Source organism: Pinus tabuliformis, chromosome X (assembly GCF_031772625.1).
Source record: "Pinus tabuliformis cultivar Carrire ecotype Pingquan chromosome X, CPIR1, whole genome shotgun sequence".
NCBI lineage: Eukaryota > Viridiplantae > Streptophyta > Pinopsida > Pinales > Pinaceae > Pinus > Pinus tabuliformis.
In genome coordinates, this window is record NC_142308.1 from 1,697,439,058 (window position 1) to 1,697,462,530 (window position 23,473).

Below are 23,473 nucleotides of genomic sequence, written 5' to 3' on the forward strand. Positions count from 1 at the left end.
TTGTTCCTGCTTTTCCACTATCATGGATTTGTCTTGCAACGGTACAAGTGGATGGCACATTTTGATATGGAGAATTGTCTTGAAATCTTTCATTGACAGTTGGATCCTTCACAAGATCACTTTCATTCTATTGCATAATTTTAGGGGCACAAGGCGAGCTACCTTGATAACCATATCTATCTGTAAAAGCATTGACGATGTCTTGTAAAGAAGCGAAAGAATCTTCAAGACAATTATTAAACCAATTCAAAGCATCACCCTCTAAAGAAAAGGCAAATAGACACATTTTGACATCTTCATGATCATACTGGGGAGAACTACAATATCTGAGTATTGTATGAGTAAACCTGCATAGATGCTTTCTAACAGTGACTGAATCACCACCCAAGAACAAAGACAATTTATGAATGGCCACTTCCGGAATATCATGGAGAAAATCAGTGAAATGACACGAGGTAAACGAATCATCCATGATGAATTGCCTGAAGGAATAATGAGGGACCAAATGGATGATAGAGAGAGACCCTTGCTCAAGAAAATCAAGAGATCCACAAGAAGCGAGCTTCTAGTAGAAATTCTTGTAAGAAATGAAAGAAGTGGAGTCGCCACTTGAACATGAATCTAACTCCAGGATCCAACAAACAACCAGATATAAGGGAGGGCTTCTTGTCTGAGAAATAATAAATGGAAGAAGTGGAGTCGCCACCCAAACAAGAAACGAACTGATATGTCCAGGTGGTAAAAGTGCAGATGAAATGATTAATGAGATGACGAAAGATAAATCGAATAAAAGATCAAATGACGCAAGGAAATGTTGTGCCGCTTGATAGGCTAATGAATGGTGGGAAAAATGAGATGATTGAAATGATTTCGAAGAAACCAAGGACAGAAAAAACTCTATCCCTAGCAACGACGCCAAAAAATGATGTCGCACAAAGTGTTTAGGCACCGCGAGAACGCTCAGAGTAAGGGCTGTCACCCTCAATCCTTACTCCATTTAGACTCTCTCCTAGGCAAGTCAAGGGGGGTAGTCCCTAGGCAAATGGATGAGGATAGCCTATGAAAACAGGGTCTAGGAGATTTTAATGATGGACAACTTGATGAAAGTAAACGAATCTTGATTAACTTAGATGAAAAGATTAAACGCTAATGTAGCCAAGACATGACCACAAGATAGGGACAATTATAGACCAGTGCCTTGATGATCAATTAACCATAGATTAAGTAAAACAAGTTATCCAAAACAATTTTCCAATATGTGACGAAGAATGACTTTAACATGCAAGAGATTCCAAATTTATAATGATTTTCGTTAACTGCCCAGATCTAGATTTAAACAACTTTCTCCTATAGCCAATATAAACTTTAAAACATTTATCTCACTTTGACTATAGAAAATTATGAAAATTGCATTTAATCACCAGATAACACCAAGGAACTTTAGATTAACGCTTCAATTATTCCTTAGACAAAAAAATTTAATGGTAACTGAAGAAATCAAAACCTTTTAATGCGACAAAAAAAAGAATCAAAGGGTTAAAAATTAAAATTTTAATGGGCCATAGGCCACATTAAATTTTTTTAATGTTAAAGCGCAAATCCATTTTATTTTATTTCAATTTTTATTCTCAAATCACCAAAAAAATTAAAATTTTTAGAAATTTTTAACGTTTTAATGTTTTTTAAGATTTTTAAATGTTTAGGATTTTAAAAGTTTTTAGATTTTTAGATTTTTTTAATTTTTAAATATTCTATATTTTTAAGTTTTTTTAGAATTTTGAAATCATAAAACAAAAGGCATACATTAAAAAATGAAATGAAAACAAATAAAATCAAACTATAAATGGAACAAAACAAAATCAAATTATACAAATAAATAAATAAAAAATATATATACAACCCTAACTCCTAAATAAATACAAATGAAATGAAATAAAATAGAAAGAACTAACCTAAACGCATATGTAACATATTTAAACTAAACCTAACCCAAAAAAAAAATAAAGAAACGAAAACTAAGAATAAAAAATCGAATGAATTTTTTTTGTTTTGTTGTTGTGTATTGTGTGTAAGTGAATACGTCGAGAGCGAAGGAAGAGCAGCGGAAAGCTTGATGGCAAAAGGGAATTGCTACGATGGGTGCGGGGTGAAGAACAGGTCTGCGAGAAGGGACGGATGTGGAGAGGTAACTACAGGCAGGATCGCAGTACGCAGATAAAGGATGTGAGGAGGTGCGGGAATGATGAAGGAGGACGAGGAGATTGCAGGTCAAGCGCAACAGCGAGGACAAGTAGCCTAGGGAGGTGCTTGAGCGTGGAGGGAAAAGGCTGCGGATTTCGATTTCTTTGCAGGTTTTGGCAGCGTTTGATGGTAGCTACATGAGATAATGACAGGTGCGTGGGTGCTAGGGAATGAGGGTTTTTATGGCAGCACTGAGGGAGTGGAGGAATGGCAATGTGCAGGAGGGAAGAAGGGTTTCGAAAGGCTGCTTTGGAGCTACAAAAAAAAACACAAGTCGCTGGCAGCGTGAGGAGATGAGGATTCGATGGCGAGGAGGAGAATGTAGGTGCAGCAAGGAGGGTTAGGAGAGGAGTTGTGCATTTGTGGGAGAAAGGCAGGAATAAACCCAAGCTTTTTCAGATTAAAAAGAAAAAAAAACAAAACAAAACAAAATTAAAAGCCAAACTCAAAAAATAATTTCGAAAATTTACAGCGAACCCAGAAACCCCAAGCAGCATATAGGTGGCCAAAAACCTTTATAAATTTTCCACACAACAAAAATAATTTCCAAAATTTCCAAAAAATGATAGTGAAAACAAATTCAAAATTTTCTGCTTAGGAAGCCCCTGGCAGCGAAGAAACTGTAGCCCAAGAACCGAAGATAAATTCACCAGATTAAGATTCTATACATCTACTGAAGATTTACTAATAAAACCCTTAAAAAAATTTAGATCTGAATTTAAACTTGAATGTTGGACTGCAAAATGTCTTAATAATATCTCTGGAAAATGATTGTAATGACCCTAGAGATCCAAATCTTACCCTCCAGGGCTTAGATCTGGACTCTGCACAGCTTTCAGCTTCAGATCTGCAATTGCAAGACAAGAAGAAACACCCAAGTGATATATACAATGACCCAAAAAACCCAAGTTAGAAAACTGAAAATAATTACATATCTATGTACATGAATGGAAGATCTATTAGATCTAGGGAGTGTGAGTCCAACCCTGCTCCCAGATCTGATAATCTGAGGCTCTCAACAGCCAGATCTATCAATTTAGCACAGAAAAATTAAATTTTTTGAATTTTAGAGGAGATACTGAGCTCAAAACCCTTCATGCATCACCCATAAAAAATATCTTATGATAATCCGGGATCAAATTAAGTTAGGCTCTTCAGAAAACACAGATCGGGAGTTGGCTAGTTCAACCGAGAACTTCCTCGAACGCCCGATGATCTAAAAAATCAGGACTTTCCTAGAAAACTCAATTCAACCATCAACATAGAGCGAGAAAACGATAATAATATTCAAATAAATAGAGATCCCTGCTATTATATTCAAAACTTAAATTAGCATTCAAACCCCAGCAACTGAGCAAGATACCTGTACCCAAATCACTCTTCAGAAATCTATCATTAATGGCTAAAAAGAGATTTATGCATGAAAATGACACATCTTATAGTATTTCTACGAAGAGTAACACCAATAGAAATTAACCCCGAAGTCTTTTTTTATTGCTCATAAAAAGCTTACAGAAGAGCTTTTCGCTTAGTACACGATCAAAAGATCGGATCCACTGGCTGACAAATGACCTCCTATTTAAAGATAAATCCTCCAATGGCTAATTCGAGTGATCATCGTCAAAGCAATCTCGACCGTTGATAAAGATTAAAATTTCTTTTAATCTCATCCATCGAAATTTTAAATTATTGAGGATATTCAAATTTTTCAATTAAATGTATTTTAATTAATTCAAAAATTAAATTTTTGAATTAATTTCCTCAAAATTTTGACTTTGACTTAACCCTAGGGACCAAAGGCTTAAAATTTAGCAAAATAATTAATTTACCTTAGTCCCTGGACCTCTTAAAATTTAATTTTTTAAGGACCAATGAATTTTGCCTTCAAAGAATTTAAATTTACTTAAGACCTAGAATTAATCAAATTTCTGGCTTAAGATTTTAATTAATTTTGGCCAAAAAAATTTAATTAATTAACCTATGAGGGGATAAATTATTTTTCTAACCCTCAAGACACTTTACATCATGATTTTTACATTTTTTACATCTCAAGGGGAAAAACCCATTTGTAAAAGACCCTCACAGACTACCCAGTTCTGCGACACAAATATAATCTAGCAGATCAAGCAATTTGTAATAAAATAACCTAACCAAATAGTTAGGATTATTCCCAAATCACTTTTACATAGACTCGATCTAGAACACTAGGACTCCCCTAAGATCCCAGTGACAAAATCCATTCCGACTTTAGGGTAAGGTTGAAGGAAAACTCTCCAGACCATCCGAGAATGGATCGGTGAGACAAAAACCTACCGAAATGTAGATCGTCACCAGAAAAGTAGGTTTACCTACGTGATTACATACACGACACGGATCTATTGAGATTCATTACATTATACACATGCACATTGGTTTACATTATAAGATGATCCTCATGCTGATGGTGATAGTTGGATGGCAGGAACACATCGATCAGGCGCTATCCCTTTTGCAAAAAAAGGGGGTATAAGGCTATGGGTCGTTGACACGTAGTGGTCAACACAGCTAAAAAGAAAAATAAAACCGTATTTGGCCACATTCAACAAGAAATGCACCACAAAATGCAAAAGATGGTTGGGACAAACACACTTAGCACGTGGGCAAAAACCAATACATGAGCTCTACCCCATCATCATGGCCATCACCCTGGTTCTTATAGGTTCTATAAGTCTCCTTCATCATATAGGAATCCATGATTGTCCCAATCCCTAGTGAGCAATGAACCGCCCTACCTTAAAACAAGGTATCCACTATTACATCTCACACATCATGCTCTTACACCTTGAGCCCCGAGCAATTAATTAAAGAAAAATCATGAAAATGCAAAAGACATATAAAGAAGAGTTGAAAAATCAAGGTCGAGGCACCTCATGTACCACAATTGCTCCCTCCTATACATTATATACCCAAATGTAGGCTTCCCTTTTATTAGCTACCCTTGTACCCCATCATGTGGCATAGGACTACCCCTTCTCATTCCCTACTCCATTCACCTATTTATCACATGCCACCACCTTTTAAAGGATGTACCTTGGACCTATTATCCCCTTTAAAAGCAGAAACAACCTATTGGGATACTTGGTTAACCCCATTTGGAGTTTGGAGACATTAGCACATGCCAAAGCCCATTATGGAAGGGCAAGCTATTATGAAGTCCCCACCTGTGGTCCATGGTTTATAAGCTCTTTTACTCAATTTCCTTGATGAATGGTTGTACAGTAAGGCTAGGGGACGCATTAGATCTTCTACAGGATTGCAAATGATCTCCATCTTGGATTTGGTCTCTCTACATGGGGTCCTAACACTCTAGAAGGCTACATTGGCACATGTAGAGTGTGTGTTGAGAGCCATGGGCCTCCACAACAGTAGACATCACTCCATGGATGCCCAAGGATGTTAAAAGATTGCTCGAGATTCACCTATTGGACGAGGGAGATGCACTTGGTTCCTTTGCCCAGCCAGCCCCACAAATGCACCATGCAATTGCCAACTAACCCAGGACTTGTAGGATGATGTGGCATCACCTACACCATCATCGGATCCCTTATAGATGATCTACAAGCATCTTCAACTCATTTGGAGACCCATGAGGATATTATTGTGCCCCCACAGCCACCGGGGGCACCACAGGTTATTCTTCATTATAGCACCTATGGACCTCATCAAGCCTCTTGGAGGGCCCTACGACATGTATTATTTATCATTTGACCTCTTATGAGGCTTATCATTTCATTTGTGAGCTAGTTTGGTGGGCTTGTCACCAAAAGTTAAGTTATTAGCACATTATTTTATTTTGGGGCTTATGTAGGCCTAAGAGACTAATTCGAACTCCTCATTAGTGTATAAATACAAGTGAGATGAGTTCATTTTCTCATCATCACTTTGGATTGGATCTCTTTTCTCTCTTGAGAATTTCACACTTTTTCTTGGAGGATGAATTGGAGCATGGATGAATTTTGATGTTTGGATTTGGTTTATCTTATCTTGGAGCTTCTCTATTGTCAAATTGTTGATGGTTGGATATGTTATATTACATGTAAGTACACACTTTTAATGTTGTTTTTATTTTACTTTGTCATATACTTTGGATTGGGAATTTCGCTATTTTTAGGGCTAATAGTTACGTGCATTTACTGCTTAAATTGTGGAATTTCGTCTCTATATAGCATCTCTCAATGTATGGGCCATGTAACTTTGAATGAAATTTCCTAGGGATAATTCTATCACTGAATTCATCTTGATAAGCCATCACCTTTTGCAAGTCGAAGTATAAAGTTGTAAGGTTGCTTCCCCTTGCCCTAAAAGACAAGTGAAGTAATCTTAAGGACACCTTGACCAAAAAACAAGGTCCTCATTCATATTTATCCTAGAATCCATTCTCCCAAGACTAAGGGATTGATCTACCAAGAGGCGGTCACTCAAAAATCAACCCCTTTTCACCTTCTTCTAGGTCTAGCCAAGTTGGGTCACCTAGGGCATCACTTTCCCAACTAAGTAGCCCTCCAAAAAGTTTGAACTTCTAGCCTTTCCTGTGCTAATGTGTCCTCAAGGCCTCTTCCAATTTTGAAGTCATTCCGATGGTGAAGTTGTGAGATAACCCAAGCCCTAGCTCCAAGGCCAAGCTTTGCCCTAGTATTCCCAAGGCTAGTGCCTCATAGGATCAATTTGACACCTTACATGAAAATTCTTGCTTTGATCCTTCCCCCTCCTTGTCTCGGTTAAGAACATCATTGGTTGCTAAAAAAATTTCCCTTAACCTAGGCTAGGTTTGCTTGGTCTAGTGTGGTCCCACACCTTTGAAAAGTCAAATCTTCAAGAACTATTCAGGAAGTCAAGTTCAATAAGGATTTTAGGATTGGGAAACTCCTTCATAAGGCATATTCCTCTAAACCTAACCCTCAAGTCCTCACCTCCTCCTAAAAATCTTTGTACCTTGCTTAACAAGCAAGAAAGCTCTATTCTTAAAACCCTTATAGGAAAAGGATTACAAGGGCCAATTCATATCCATTGGTTGATTCAGCCTTCACAAGTGACCTTCTATGTATCGGGCCTCCTCCCATCAGTTAAAGTTCGTAAAGAGTATGGAGCCTTAGCTGAGTTGACAGTGGGCTAAGCCTCCATCGTTGCCCTTGGATCTAGTAGTTGACCTTTAGGAATCCCTTTTTATGCCCCTTGCTAGTTTGAGCAGTATAAAATACATCAGGAGTCCCTTTTTATGCCCCTTGCTAGTTTGAGCAGTAAAAAATACATCAGGAGTCCCTTTTTATGCCCCTTGCTAGTTTGAGCAGTAAAAAATACATCATAAATAACAATAGCAGAATAATACCCAAACCAGTAACCAAAATCATGATCAAGTGCCATGTCAAAAATCAACTCCCAAAAATTTCAGCCCTCCCTAGAATTTCGGCCTCTTCCTGAAATTTCGGCCTCCTGGAATTTTGGCCCTCTTGTAATTTCGTTGGATCAGAGATGACTGATATCAAGTTGATGTGTCTAAATGAGGAGAAATGATATCCTTTACATAGACTTCAAGTGGGGGTTGAATGGGTGCCTCTTAGGGGTCCAACCGACCTAATCAATTTGGAGGCAAAATTAAAAATTCAAATTTCCATTTCTTTTTCAAGATGAAAATACCGATCGTGGCTACCATATTTTCCAACACTTGCAACAAAGTTTTGGAACTGCAATTTCAACCTTGCAGCGACAATAGCAACCCTAGATCCTTCGCACGTGTGAGAGAAAGATGGTACAAAGATCAGATTTTGGTTTCTCCTTGAGATGTTCTTCATCTTTTAGGTCTTCACTCCTTGTCTTCCTTTTCTTGCTTGAAATCAAATTGCAAATGGATATCACAAATGAGGTCGATTTCTCCTAACATATAGCCTTCTCATGAGGTTGAATAGCCTCAAACTAGGCCGACTTCTTTTGGCAGGGTCGACTTATGCTTGGAGGTTCATATGGACTTTCTAGACTCAAAATAATATATTTTACATGTTACAACTTGCCCAATAGGATCTTATACAAATGATAAAGACTCCTTTGATGCAAGAAAAATATTCTTTTGACTTGGCAAACCCTAGAAGCCTGAAGAACATGCTTGACCAACAAAATGGAGCATGAAACTCATGCTTGAAATAATATTTTTATTTCTTCATTTTCTTGTAACATAAGATATACATAACAACATGAGTACAATGACAATTATGAAGACCGAAACTACTTACATTTTCCAACACCAACTCACACAAACCTAGTACCTAGGGTTGTGGAGTACATCCCAAGCTACAAAATCAACAAGACTGACAATTCAGTTGAGTGACAACTTGATCGTTTGGATAGATTCAATCATGCAAAAAAAATTCATGAATTTGTTGATGAGATTCCAAATCTGGTTAAATCTATGGAATTTCCTTCTGAAGCACTCTTTCCCCCTCATAAAGTTCTAGCCAATTCATTAAATCAAGAAGACCCTTTGAGTGATGTGATCGAGAGGATTGAAAGGCTAAATCTTGATGCAACCCCACCTCAATCAACAAAGCAACCTTGACCATCTTAGAAAGGTCCTTCAAAATGGCTCATTAAAACACTTGAAAGTGTTCATCCTTATGAGGTTGGAAAGACGGGAACTAGAAGTTCCACCAAACAAAATGGAGGCAATGTAGATAAATTTGATTCAATTGATGATATGGACATTTCTTATGAGTGCGAATTAAGTTTGTCTACTAATTTTGAACCAACTTCCTTTAGAGAATGTGTTCCTCATGATGAATGGAAAGAAACAATGTAGAAGGAGTATGACGCTCTCATAAAGAATGGAACATGGAAGCTATTGGACCCTCCATTTGGAACCAAACCAATTGCTTGCAAATGGGTCTTTAAGAACAAGTATAAATCAGATGGCTCACTTGACAAGCATAAAGCAAGGCTCGTGGAAAAAGGATTTGCATAGAAACAAGATGTCGATTATGAACAGACCTTTGCCTCTACAACAAAATAGGCCACCATCCAAACTTTCGTTTCCTTAGTAGCATTGAATGGATGGAAAGTCCATCAAATGGATGTAAAGACTACTTTCCTCAGCAGTTAGTTGAAAGAAAAAGTTTTAATGTCTCAACCAGAAGGTTTTGTTGTCAAGGGGCAAGAAAAAAAATATGTGAACTCATCAAATCCTTGTATGGCCTAAAACAAGCACCATAAGCCTGCTATGAGAAATTGAATGAGCATCTTTTGAAATTAAATTTCAAACATTTTAATCTTGATGATAGAACTTTATTTGACAAGAAAGTTGACAAAATTGTTGTCTTTCTTGTGGTATCTATGGAGGATATGTTGATAACAAGGAACAATGAGAATTATATTGCATCCATAAAGAAAAAATTGAAGAAAGGATTTGAGATGACAAATTTGGGATACCTTCATTACTAACTATTTGGGCATTGAAGTGACCCAACATCCAAGATATATATTCCTATCTCAAAAGAAGTACATTGGAGAATAGTTGAACAAGCTTGGCATGGTCGAATGCAATTCTTTGTCCACTCTAATGGAACAAAATTGAAGCTCGCATCTAAAAAACAAAATGAATTTGAGGATGCAACTAAGTATAGACAGCTTGTGGAAAGTCTTACCTACCTCACGACTACAAGACCAAATATTTAATTTGTTGTTGGAATCCTTTCGAAGTTTACGCAAAAGCCTTGTGAGGGACATTGGCCTGCTACAAAGCAAGTTCTAAAGTACTTGAAATGAACTAAAGACTTTGGACTCAAATATTCATAGGATTGACTTTGGGTATGGAACTAGTATTTAATCAAGAGCACCAAGCCCTCTATATACCTTGATGTTAGTGGCATTGGTTGTCAAACTCCTCTATCATGGCCCTACTAAAAATGTACCCATCTATCAAACAAAATCTTAACTTGACATGCTATGTCTTTTCCATCTTATTTGAATTCTTAGAAAGTGATATTGACAACGATAATCCCAATATAGGAAATGATTTCGATAATATCTAGGTATTTGTTGTAGCATGATTTTGTTTGGATGCTAGAGGTCATCTAGGGCTTGTTTGTTAATGTATTACTATTTTCGATTCAAAGATGGATTTGCACTCGATGTTATTTTGGTTATGTGCACCCTTACATGCTATATAAATGAAGACTTTTGCTTATTTGTGTATTAAATGGATTGGATTCATATGAATGCAGATGAATACATATGTTTTTCTTTAAAATTTGAATATTTTATGTGTCTTTGGTCGACCGATTTTTTGGTCCAGTTTTTTTACTAGTTCTTAATTCAAAGGTTTTTACGGTTCGATCCCCGGTTTGATTATGATAGAAATGTATCCCATACATCATTTCTCATAAAGGAGCCATACTACACCATGGCATCCCCTAGTCATCTGCAACCTCTTCAAAAGAGGAAGGTTAGAACTGATTGATGTTGCTCAACAAGGCCAAATAACTATGAAATCTCGCTCATGGTCTACTCTTCCTAAAAGTGTTGCTAGGAGCCTCCACTTTCTCCTCGACATCCCTCAAGGTGATCCAAGAGGATCTCGTTAGATAAATTGCACAGGTTCATCGTCAGTGTTCAAGTGTCACCGTCAGCATTCAATTCGGTGTCGTTCAGTTTCAATAGTGTTGTTAAGGTTCAGGTTGTTTAGGTGATGTTAATGGTTTTCATGGTGATGGTTTTGTACCTGGCTGTCGACATGTGGTTGTCGTCAGTTCCGCCAGGATTTGGTTGTCGACATGTGGTTGTCGTCAGTTCCGCCAGGATTTGGTCGTCGACATGTGGTTGTCGTCAGTTCCGCCAGGATTTGGTCGTCGACATGTGTTTGTCGTTCGCCTTGCAGGATTTGCTTTTCGACATGTGGTTGTCTTCTGCCTTCTCAAGATTTGGGTGTTGACAAAGGGTTGTCGTCGCAAATGTAGCTTGTGTCGATGATATGCATGTGGTTTTATCATTTATGTCACATTTTGACAAATGTGTTGTAAAAACCTAAACTATGTATTAAAACCAATGTTGCATTAATCGTTATCGGGATAATATCGGCATGAGGAAAAAATCGTTTGGTACAAAAATATTCATTTTTTTTCATTGTTTTCAATTTTTTTTAATATCTAAACCATCTACAACATAAAATAAATATATTGACACATAAATATGTTAAAAAAACTAATATATAAGATGTTTAATATCATTTCTAGTGCTAAAATCACACATAACATTGAATCATGTCCTGAATAGTAAGTCCTGACTTCTGAGTCCCAACTCAACCTCAAAATATCAACAAAAGTATAATAATGTATCTCATCATGTCATAATGTCATATACAATAAAATGAAGAAAATAACTAAAGTCTAATCCTATTGATTTCCTCTGCCCCTCTTGCGAGAAAATGCCACAGCTTTCCCTTTCCCTCTAGATGTAGATGCTAGTGCTGGTGGAGTTGGCAGTGGAGTTTGCTATGCTCTAGAAGCTGCAGAACTAGAAGTAGGAACTATAGGAGGTAGACCATGTCCTCTACTGGTGGCAGGGGTAGCCTGGGTAGGTGGTGTCACCTGGAAACATTACAATCTCCCAATCCTGAAATCCTGAAAAACTTATAAGTCTGTTGGATTTTGAATGAAATCTAAAATTCTACTTTCTCCATATGAAATCCAATAGGGCCGGAACCACTCTCAAACATCCTGAGTCATTTCATGGTAATGTTAAAAATTTAAGTAAAAGGATAAAAATGAAGATTAAGGAGAATGTCACTTTTACTTTAAGAATTTAACATTACCATGAATATCATATCAATACTAGGGCCTAGACTTGATCATTAAGTTGCCCCACTCAAAAATTACTTGTTTCTTTCAAAACAAATTGCATTTCAAATATTTAGCATCCCTTGCCATGAATAGCATATCAATACTAGGGCCTAGACTTGATCATTAAGCTGCCCCACTCAAAAACTATTTGTTTCTTTCAAAAAAAATTGCATTTCAAACATTTAGCATCCCTTATAAAAGCTCACTGCCCAAACTGCCTGTGATAATTTCCGATTTTATCGCATTTTTTGGAAAAAATCGCGATAATTTCCAAAGAATCGAGCAAAAAAAAAATACCGCTGATAATTTCGAATAAAACTCGCGATATTTTCGTTCTGCTGAAAAACTCTTGATAAAACGATAAAATCGCGATAATATCGCGATTTTCACAACACTGATTAAAACCCTAAAAATACAGCTAAACCTAATCCTAAGTCTAAACCATTACCTAAGTTCTAAACCTATCAAAACATTACAATACCAATCTATGTGTTAAACATTACACATAAAAAAAAACCTAACACATATCAAATTACATTACAACTCTCGACCTATTCACATTACAAATAACATATACATAATCCCTAACCGTCAGATTGACCGCGCAGGGTTCTAAAGCGTAGCGAAGTAACATGTGAACAGGAGGTTATATCACCGCAGAGGTTAGAGTTCACCGCAGCATCAAACCATAGCGAGAGAAGACCGCGCGGGTGGTTGACATGTGAACAGTGTGTTAAACCATGGCGGAGATGTCAACGGATATCAATTGGCAGTTAACCGCACCACCGAAACCATCGGAGCCCTAACCGCAGGCATATGTACACATGGCAATAGACCGCGCAGTCAGCGGGGTCGTCAAGGGAATCGCCGAAGCCCTAATAGCGGGGTACTCGCCTATGGACATGCGTTGTTAGCGCGCCTCCGCCCGGTTAGATAACCGCTAACAGTGTTCGGGCTATTATAAGGTTTCAGGTGGGTTTTGTTATGGTTTTAGTTCTAAATTTAATATAACCACCATGCAACCCTATCCTAAGGAGTCAAGAGGTGAATGGACTGAGGCCCAAGAACCCTAAATTAGCCAAATTCATTCCTAAACTCAACTTAAGGAGTTCGAATGCACCTGGTGGATGTTAAAAAGGCAGTTTTGGATCATTGAACGAGGATTGGAGATTTTGGTTTTTGTATGTAGATTCTGGAGGTCATAGGCAGTTTTGTTTTCAGTGTAACAAAAGCATCCGGAGTCGCAATTGGAAACTGTGACAGGTGTTGGAAAGCTAGTTCAGAGAGATATCCTTTGACAGTGACCAGAAGTGCCTGTGTGCACATTCAGTTTGGTCAAATCTCTGTGTAATCGACCTCTTCTGTTTCAATCCTAATAAAGTGGTCGCCCATCTTGAAAGCAGACCCGGAGACGTAGTCCATCAAGGACGAACTCCATAATCAATTTTGTTGTCTAGTATCACTGTGTTTTTACTGTTTTCACTTCTGTTTTGCATCTTACTTATGTTTAATCAGCTATCGTAAAGTCTTTCTTCTCAAGCAGTTCTCTCGATTTTCGCACTTTCAGTTAAAATTCAAATCATTAATGGCTAATCAATTCTACTTCAGTTTTAACTTATGATCATTTCAGATCACAAGGTCAGTTCGACCCATCTCGCCCTGCTCTTCGTAGAGCTTGAAGGAACATCTCGCTCCTCCTCCAAATCTACAGGTTGTGTCCCTGTTGTTGGTGTTGTCAATCCCTGCTCAACCTTTGGACCTATCCTCTACTCCTGCTGGCTCTGTCTCATGAGACCTCCTAAAAGTCCTGCCCTTATCAAATCTGACATCCTAATTAATTATTACTTTCCTTTTTCTTGGAATGTAGACTTGATAGGCCTTCGAGACCACAGAGTAGACCACAAATACGTCGCTTTCTAAGAAGGGCTTCAGTTTAGCCCTCTTCTCTGTGGGAACATGGACATACATAGGACTACCAAAGATACGCAAATGGCTCACATTTGGTTTCACTCCTGTAAACATTTCCTGTTTTGCACATAAAAAACTATATTGCAAGCTCCTACCCACAAAAACATAAGTAATTCCCTGTCAAAGATCATTTCCCTCATTGCCTCCATTAAGGCCCTATTCTTCCTCTCGGTAACCCCATTTTGCTAAGGGTTGTAAGGTATTGTGAACTCCTTATTAATCCATGTTGCCATGCAAAAGTCTTGGAACTCATTCGAGGTATACTCACCCCCATTATCCGATCTCAACACCTTAATCTTCTTCCCAATCTGCTTCTCTAAAGAGCTTTGAACTTTTGAAACCGACCGAAGACCTCTCCCTTGTTTTTAAGGGAGTAGATACAAGTCTTCCTTGAAAAAACATTTATGAATGTCACAAAGGACAAAGGCCGTATGATTAACTCCACATACATAAGACGACAAATGTCTGAGTTCAGCAAGTCTAGCACTCTCTTAGACTCCGTCTCGCTATGAGGAAATGCGGCCTTGGCCTATTTTCCAAGTGCACACCCTTTGCACACTTCGTCCTGCTCCACCCTTACCTCCAAAAAACCTGTAAGCATTCTCTGTAACATAGGAGAACCCCTGTAGTGTAGGTGTCCCATCCTCTTTTGCTGAATCTCACTCTAGTTGTCACTCTCATGTATGAGAGCCTTCACCAATTGTCCTCTCAATAGATATAGATTCTTCTCCCTTCTCCCAATTACTCGCTTCTTGTTGGGATTAGTTCCTTCTGGTCCAACAGCCACTTCACCTCCCATGAAGCTGACTTCTAGTCCTTTGACTTTCATAGCTAAAACTGAAAGAAGATTCTTCTCCAAACCTGATACAAACAACAATTCATTCACCTCCATGATACCACCTTATTCCATTTGAAACTCTATGTTGCCAATGCTTTCTACTACATACTTGGCATTACAACCAAGCTCTACATGTATGTCCCTAGGCTCCATTGTCATATTGGTGAAAATGTCTCGAGATCCCTTCATGTGATGAGATGCTTCATTGTCCACAAACCAAACACCTCACGTGATGGTTTCAAAAATACATGACACCAAGGCAAAGTTTTTATCGAACTTTTCAGCCATTTCATCCAACTGTGCAGTAGCTACCATGATTTTCTTTCTCTTGGTCTTCTTCATGTTTGGACACAGACTAACAACATGCCCAAACTTGTGACCTACGTCACTGGGTTCGGCAAATTTAATCCTAGGGATTCGAAATTCGTCGAACTTCAAACGAACTCGAATTTGTTCGATCAAGTTTGTCAAACAAAATGACGAACTCAAACCCGAATTTCAAACCCAAACTTAATCGCCGAAAATTAAATTCGTCTTGAAATTCGCCATTAAATTCGTTCAGGTTTGAATTTATCCGGTTTAAAAAAAGCGATCTTTATGCAGGCCTGTCTAAGTTACCTAGGGTTTCGTTTTCGTCGCTGTTTAAAAATTAAAAAAAAAAATGACAAATCATTGTTTATGTATGTCGCGGGCAGGGTGGGTTTCTTTTTGTTTCATTCTCACAAATCGCATTAGCATACACAACGTCTTGTGACAGAGTAGTGAGCTACCACTGAGCAGTAGCACTGAGTGGCGAGCGCATAGCAGGTCGACAACGTCACAGGCTACATCATTGCCACTAGAGTCTAGGCCCACTATAGCCTACATCATGGCCCGTCTCCAAAGTCCAAACTCCAGTCTCCCCGTCCCGTGACCGCCGGTGTCGACTCCAGACTCCCGAGCATCTGTTCCAGTTCAACCAAATCGTAAGCAGCCTTCAGCAAGTCGCACTGTCCAGACTCCAGCCTCTAGGTAAGTCAAAAATTAAAATGCACATTTATTTTTTATCAGTTAAAAATTAATAAGTTAATATTTACAATTTTACAAATTACAATTTACTAGTTTTTTTTAATATAGCGTCTGGACTCTTAGGCTGATCCAGAATCATTAAATTTATTTTATAAATTATAGTTTCATAATTTCATTATGCAAAAAAATATAAAACTAATTAAAATGTAAATTAAGAAAAAATTGCAAACATTTCAGGCTTCAAACCTTCACCTCAATCTTCAACAATCCGAAGTTTAGAACCTTCAAATTTCAATGGCACCCCCAAAATCAACTGTTGTAGCATGGAATTTTGTCAAACAGAAGGGAAAAATCTTTTGTGTCAGCTGTGTGGACATCAATTCACTGGCTCTTTAACTAGAGCAATGGATCACCTTCTCAGTATTAGCAATGGAAGTGGAGGTGGTGTTGAAGGTTGCACTAAGATCTCTGAGGAACAAAAAACCGCAGTGGAGAAAGACTATTTCACTTCAAAGATGGAAAAGGAGAAAAGGAAAATAAGAGGCAGCGAATTGAGAGGGAGATTGCCATGTCTTCCTCCAACACCATTAATTCAATCTCAACCATTGGTGGATCAAGTTCTACTCAAGTAAAAACAGGTGGAACCAAAACATTAAATCAATTCTAGAAACCTGTGGAGAGACAAGAAGTTGATGATGTTGTTGCAGAATTCTTTTATGCATGTGTAATTCCCTTTAATGTGGCGAGGAGTCCATATTTTAAAAATGTAATTAAAAAGGCCATTGATTTTGGGAAGGAATATGTTCCTCTTGGATCTAAAGCTTTAAGGACAACTTTGCTAAAGAAAACAAAAGACAGAGTGACAAGAAAGTTGGTTCAGATTAAAGAGTCTTGGAAGCTTACAAGATGCACAATTTTGAGTGATGGTTGGTTAGATTTGTGTCATCGCCCATTGATCAATGTGCTTGTTTATAGTCCTCAAGGGGTACTTTTCTTGAAGGCAATAAATGCAATGGATCGAGTGAAGACATCAGAATTTATTTTTGGAATTTTGGATGAAGCAATTCAAGAGGTTGGGGAGAAAAATGTGGTCCATGTTATTACAAATAATGCATCAAATTGTGTTGGTGCAGGGAAGATGATTATGGAAAAGTATAATCACATTTATTGGACCCCTTGTGCAGCTCACTACTTGGATTTAATGTTGCATGACTTAGCCAAATTTCCTTGGGTCAATGAGACAATCCGAAGAGCCAAAACAATTGCAAACTTCATCATCAACCATCGTCTCACTTTGAACATATATAGGAAGAATGCATCAAAAGAGTTGTTGAGGCCTTGTGATACAAGGTTTGCGACTTTTTATATTACTCTGAAAAGAGTTGTTGAGGAAAAAGCAAGCCTAAGAGCTGTTTTTGCAATACTGAGTGGGAGAGATCTACCTTTTCAAAAGAAACTAAGGGGAAAAATGTTGAACAAATAGTGCTCAATAATGGCTTTTGGGAAATGCAAACAAGATTTTAAAAATATGTGGCCCAATTGTTAATAAGCTTTGTATGGTTGATGGTGACAAACCTTGTATGGGTTTTGTTTATAAAAGCATTGATTGTTGCAAAGAGGCCATTGCAAGTGCTTTTAATAATGTGGAAGTTGATTCCCAGGAAATATGGGATTTAATTGATCAAAGATGGAAGATGATGCATAGTCAATTACATGCAACAGCATGCTATTTGGACCCTAGATTGTTTGGGTTATCAAGACATAGGGATGAAGAAGTCATGAATGGACTTATCCAGGCTATTGAGAAGCTAAATCCAGATTCAGTAATTGCAGGTTTGGTCAGAAGTTAGTTGAAGGCATATAGGGTAGAATAAGGGTTATTTGGAACACAATCAGCAAAGCATGATAGGAGCATAAGTGATCCAGTAGTATGGTGGGAATTTTATCGTTCAGGGGAACCAGAATTGCAAAATTTTGCAATTCATATCCTAAGACAGGGATCAAGTACATCAGCATGTGAAAGTAATTGGAGTTCCTTTGACCACATTCATTCCAAGAAAAGAAATAGATTGTTATCTAGAAGATTAGAAGATCTTGTTTATGTTCATAGTAACTTGCAGTTGGCTTTGAAAAGTGTGGCTAAAGAGTCATCCAATTCCTCTATTTCATGGACCGATCCTGTTCCAAATGCATCAAGGGATGAAGTTGATTTTTACATTGATAGTGACATTGACAGGGAATTGAGTGATGAATCTGATGTTGAAGCATCTAGCGGATTCACAGCTCCTACTGCTCTTGATGATATAGAACTTTTTGATATAACAAGTGGGCCACAAGAACATCAAGAATAAAACTTGTGTTCTTGTTTTAGATTTCTAGTTTACATTTTGCATGAATAATTTTCTAAAACTGCCAAGCTACTTTAATCTTTTGAGTTTTATATATTTTGAATACTTTTTTATTAGATTGTTTTTCAATATATGAAATCTGATATGGCCCATGGTTTTGTTGAATTTGATATGGGTGCCAATGTCTATGATGAATTTCTCACCTTGTTTACTATGTATGGAAGTTGGTTCTTTATTGGCACTCACTTTCATGGTTTATAAAATTATGTGGAAATGATTTAAATGTTTGACCAATAATCTTATGTGCTTGCAATTTGCATTATGGACTTTGAATTTCACTTTAAATTGATATATATATATATATATATATATATATATATATACAATTTTTTTTCAAATTTCTATATGTCGAACTTTATCGGCAAAAATTTAGGTGCCAAACTTTATTCAAATTTCAAGGTCACTGAACTCGAACACGAACACGAACACGAACGTGGTGACTTATCTTGTGACATGCAAAGCACTTGACTTTGCTCATGTCCTCCTTTTTACTCTATGAAGGTCCACCTCCACTCTAGTTCTATTTGGCCTTCCCTTTGCACCATTTCGCTTATGTAGCAAGAGCAAGCTCATCTTTCTCCTCACTACTCCTTCACTATCCTTTGATCAATGAGTTCTCCTAAATCTCCTTCTAGATGAAATCATCCCACAATCGACCCTAATCAAGAAGTTGTTGCCTAGCAAGGATCCCATCCACAAAGGTGGTCCAATGCTTAACGCAACCCTTCAAAGAAACCTTCACAAGCTTTGAATCAATCACAGTTTCCCCGTTAGCTTAAAGCTCATCACGAGCCTGCGGGATCTTTGTGAGGTAAGATGTTACAGTCTAGGTTGCTTGGAAATGGGAGTAAGGTGCGACAATTTCAAAAGCTTCTCGATGGGGAGCGAATTTTATATAATATACACTTTTATATATTTTGATGGATATATGTCAACAAAAGCATGTGGAATGATGAAGCGAAAACTTAAACAGTATAAGGATGAAATTTGACTTCTCCAATCAAATCGACCTCCCTCTATCTTTAGTAACTTGACCTTGCAATCTCAAACAATTCGGCTTCCTGGATACACCCTCGAATCATCTTATACTCTTCTTCCTCTATGCTTCAGTGTACTGAGCCACTCGCACTAGAAAAAATCCTTTTCTATTGGTGTGTCTCCTCTCTTGTGTCTTCACCTGCTTCTTTTTATAATATTCATTAAGCCCAAATCCCAACACTAATCTCCCATCTAGAATATCTTGGAGATCAATGGTTGAGATTATTTATAAGCCACTTCAATAATTAAATTAGTTGTCCTTAGAAAATGACTTAATAGTCCACAATAATTAATTTACTTTAATTATTGTATTTTTCCTAAGTTAGACTTAGAAAAGAAGACATAAATCACTTATCCCACCAAGCACGCACCGAAAGAAGCAATAAATCATCTTCCACATATAAGACACCAACCCTATGCAAAAGACCTTTCAAAGCTACTATAAGCTTCAACATTTGAGGAACTGGGTGATGGCTAATGAGAGGGGTTACAGCTCATGCTATGCTTTTTCACACGTACTAAACAAATGTCCAAACCATCTTTTGTATTTCATCTTTTTCTTTCATTGTAGCTTTCTTATGTTTTTATCTTTCATTTAGTTGCAACAACCTCAAGGGCTAAGCTTTCCAGGCCCGGACTCAAGGATGAGGATGAAGGGTGCCAATCCCAATGACTAATGACCACCAGCTCCAAAAATGGAGATGAATAATGGAAAAAGATGTAATGTGGTAAGTATGCAATATCTTAGACACACTACTTGAATTAGTGCCTCCGCAGGTAGTGGTAGTGCCCTTGCTAAAGCAATAAGGTCTCAGAGGAGGTCCCACCGGGCTAGAGCCAAAGCCTAACCTCCTAGGTGAGGGAACAAGAATACAGTCAAGATCGATTGATTATCCAATTTGCCACTTGATCCATATTAGTATGCCCATAACATTAAGTGAAAGCACATGGTTTCAAAATAGTTAAAGTACATGTCAATGGATGACCTACCTTTCTTGTCAATGGATGACCCACCTTCCTTCAAGAAGGAATGTTCAATGGGAGATGTTGATTTTTTCAAATGCAATAGATAAAACCATAGTGTTTCTAAATATTGTTAATTACTTCCAAAGATGTTGATCTTCTTTTAATTTTTCTAGTATATCATTAAGCAACTATACTTCAGAAATTCAACCATATAAAAGTAGCGGAACAATAGAGATCACAATGCACAAAGAGCACAAGATTTACCCTAGGAAAACCCACTAAGGGGAAAACCCAGCAAACTTTTTCAACGGAAAAATTCTTTTGTTCAACAAGAGACACACATGGTCAAACCTGGTCTTCCCCCACCAATTTAATCCTACAACTCGACCTTCTGGTCTACCCTAGGCTGAATTTTGGCCTCGCAAAAACTGTGAGAATCCCTGAATTTTGCCCCCCTGCAATAGAAACTGCCCAGAAAATATGTGAACTAGAGAGAGATACCTTCCACACTTGCGAGCTAGAAGAGAGAGAAAGAGATGATTTTCATCCTTCTTTTCATCCTCCTTGTCGTTCTTATCCTTCACTTGGATACCCATAAACTGTCTTGCTTGAGAGAGTGTGAGTTGGTGCCTTGAGGAGGAGATTGAGTTGCCTTTATATAGCGATCTACCTGGGTCGAATGGGCATGACTCTACCTCGGCCGACTTGACTTGGAGGGAGGCCGAATCAACAAACTTGGAGAGAAAAGATTTCAATTTCAAAAATTCAAATTTTCTTATTTTAAAAGTCCAAATGGGGCTTGACTCAAAATATATTTTTCTTTTGACTCTAGCATTTAAAACATGCTTTACAATAATCAATATAAATACATCAAGTGTGCTAATATACATTATGAAGACCAACCATAGTTACAAAATTCAACAGGAGAGAGAAATATGATCGTAGCAAGAAATGGAGGATATTGGCATCATGTTATGTGCTGATCATATAAGGCTGTTGGCTGGCTGGCTGTCTGTGAAGGAGAAAAGTTTTCTCCTGTGGATTACCCAATTTTTGGTGGGTAACAAGGACACAAATTCATACGATGTCCTCTGCAGTGTTTGTCGCCGAGACTTTCTCAATACATTGTTGTTTGAATGATGCAACTATCTTAAACTTTGTTGTACTTATTGACTCTTTGAGGTAATATATGAAGCATTTCAAAAAAAAAAACATATGGAAACACAACAAAAATTTTCTTGAGGGTCCACAGATTGGAACAGCATTTTGAGATTGGAACAGCATTTTGGTGTGCTATGTTGTTTACCACGCATGGATTTTTTGGCCTGTTTGTTTAATACTATTATTATTGTGGACCGCACTAGAGTTTCTTAATAAATGATACCTTAACATTAAAATAGACAAAACAAATTAACTTTGAAAATCTTAAGCCACTAGAAAATAGCTATGCGCTGCAAGATATCCTTTCCTTTATATTTTTCTTTAATAAAAAATAAAAAATAACACCAGGAGCAGTTGATATAGACTAAAAGCTAATGTAAGCATACAGGGAATGTGATCTGCCCTGCTTCGTCCACAATGCAAACATCAAATCTTTTCTTTACAAGTAAAGGATGACATATGGAAACACAACAAAAATTTACTTGAGGGTCCACAGATTGGAACAGCATTTTGGTGTGCTATGTTATTTACCACGCATGGATTTTTTGGCCTGTTTGGTTAATCCTATTATTATTGTGGAATGCACTAAAGTTTCTTAATAGATGATACCTTAACATTAAAATAGACAAAACAAATTAACTTTGAAAATCTTAAGCCACCAGAAAATAGATGTGCGCTGCAAGATATTCTTTCCCTTACATTTTGCTTTAAAAGAAAAAAAAAAAAAAAAACAGGAGCAGTTGATATAGACTAAAAGCTAATGTAAGCTTACAGGGAATGTGATCTGCCCTGCTTCGTCCACAATGCAAACATCAAATCTTTTCTTTACAAGTAAAGGATGTGTTATTCCAAGACAGGTCACTCCAACCACACAAGCTTGGTCTATTCTTGATTCCAACTCCTTCACAGAATTTATGCCCATTCCTGCAAGTATAGATTATGGTCAAAGCTAAGAATCAAACAGATCTAAGAATAAAGATATCAAATCATTGCCTCATAAAGCTAGAGCTGAATGGAAACCTGATATTGTATACTCTTGTATATCTGGATGTATAGCTGCAGTTCTTCCAAGACGTATAAAGTCGATACCCTGTAACAGGAAAATTTTAGATCAACCAATCATGAAGACATTACCAATAATTTCTACCAAAAAATTAAAGACCCAATGGTTTAAAGCAAGTGTGGATGAAACATATCAAAAACAATAGAATGTGCACTGTTTTTAAACAAATAAAAATACTTCTCTATTATATTTATTAATATATCTGTCATCCATAGTGAACTAAACTTAAAAGAATTGTAAAAGGTGTAGTAAAGCAAAGATAGTCACCTAAATTGTCAATGGTGGCATGTTGAGTAGGTGAAACCAAGTAACTAATATAGCCCACCAGGGTTAAATTCCTACCGACATGCTAGTGCATGTGCTTACACTAGTGGATGCACAGCAGCACATGTAACAGCAGATGCGGCCAGGAACAAGTCCCGGTGACTTTCATTAATAGAGAGCCCCACTCACAATTGCTTAGCCAAAGGCAACCAAATTTAATGGTGCTAATGGTTCTCTCATAATGTTATATCCAAGTGTGTTAACCATATCATGATAAGAGGTAGGTTGCTCAAAATATGACTAAATTATAAATACAGATGCCCATGAACAACGATTCAGTTGTCCACGAGCAGCAATGAGAAAGACATCAACAGTAAGCAAAACCCTCAACCTTTATATCTCTTAGCAGATGACAAGTAAAACCCACAAACATGTACAGCGAGAGTCTGGAACTTTGTATGAAACCATACAGGATAACTTGATGCTGGTTAAGCCCACAAAGATGTTTTGTAGGGATGGCCTCTACCCATTTAGTAAAATGATCAGTGGCAGTTATAATCCATGAGTGGCCATTACTCAAATTTTCATAAAATTTCCCTATAAAATCTAGCCCCCATTGTTGAAAGGGAGCCTCCACGACCACAGGCTGAAGAGGCAA

At 37.5% G+C, this 23,473-nt stretch overlaps 1 protein-coding gene across 2 annotated transcripts in view; it reads right to left on the reverse strand.

Annotated features, from left to right (window-relative positions):
• The window catches only part of EMB2411 (DNA replication helicase), a 268,500-nt gene that overhangs the window by 41,521 nt on the left and 203,506 nt on the right, over positions 1-23,473 (reverse strand). For both annotated transcript variants that reach the window (XR_016264083.1, XM_089446669.1), the window contains exons 25-26: positions 22,509-22,578; positions 22,261-22,412 (exon numbers count right to left, since the gene is read on the reverse strand). Coding sequence is in view for 1 of the 2 variants with exons in the window: in XM_089446669.1 (XP_089302795.1) it covers positions 22,261-22,412; positions 22,509-22,578 (222 nt within the window). In the remaining variant the exon portion in view is untranslated. The remainder of the gene's footprint in view (positions 1-22,260; positions 22,413-22,508; positions 22,579-23,473) is intronic.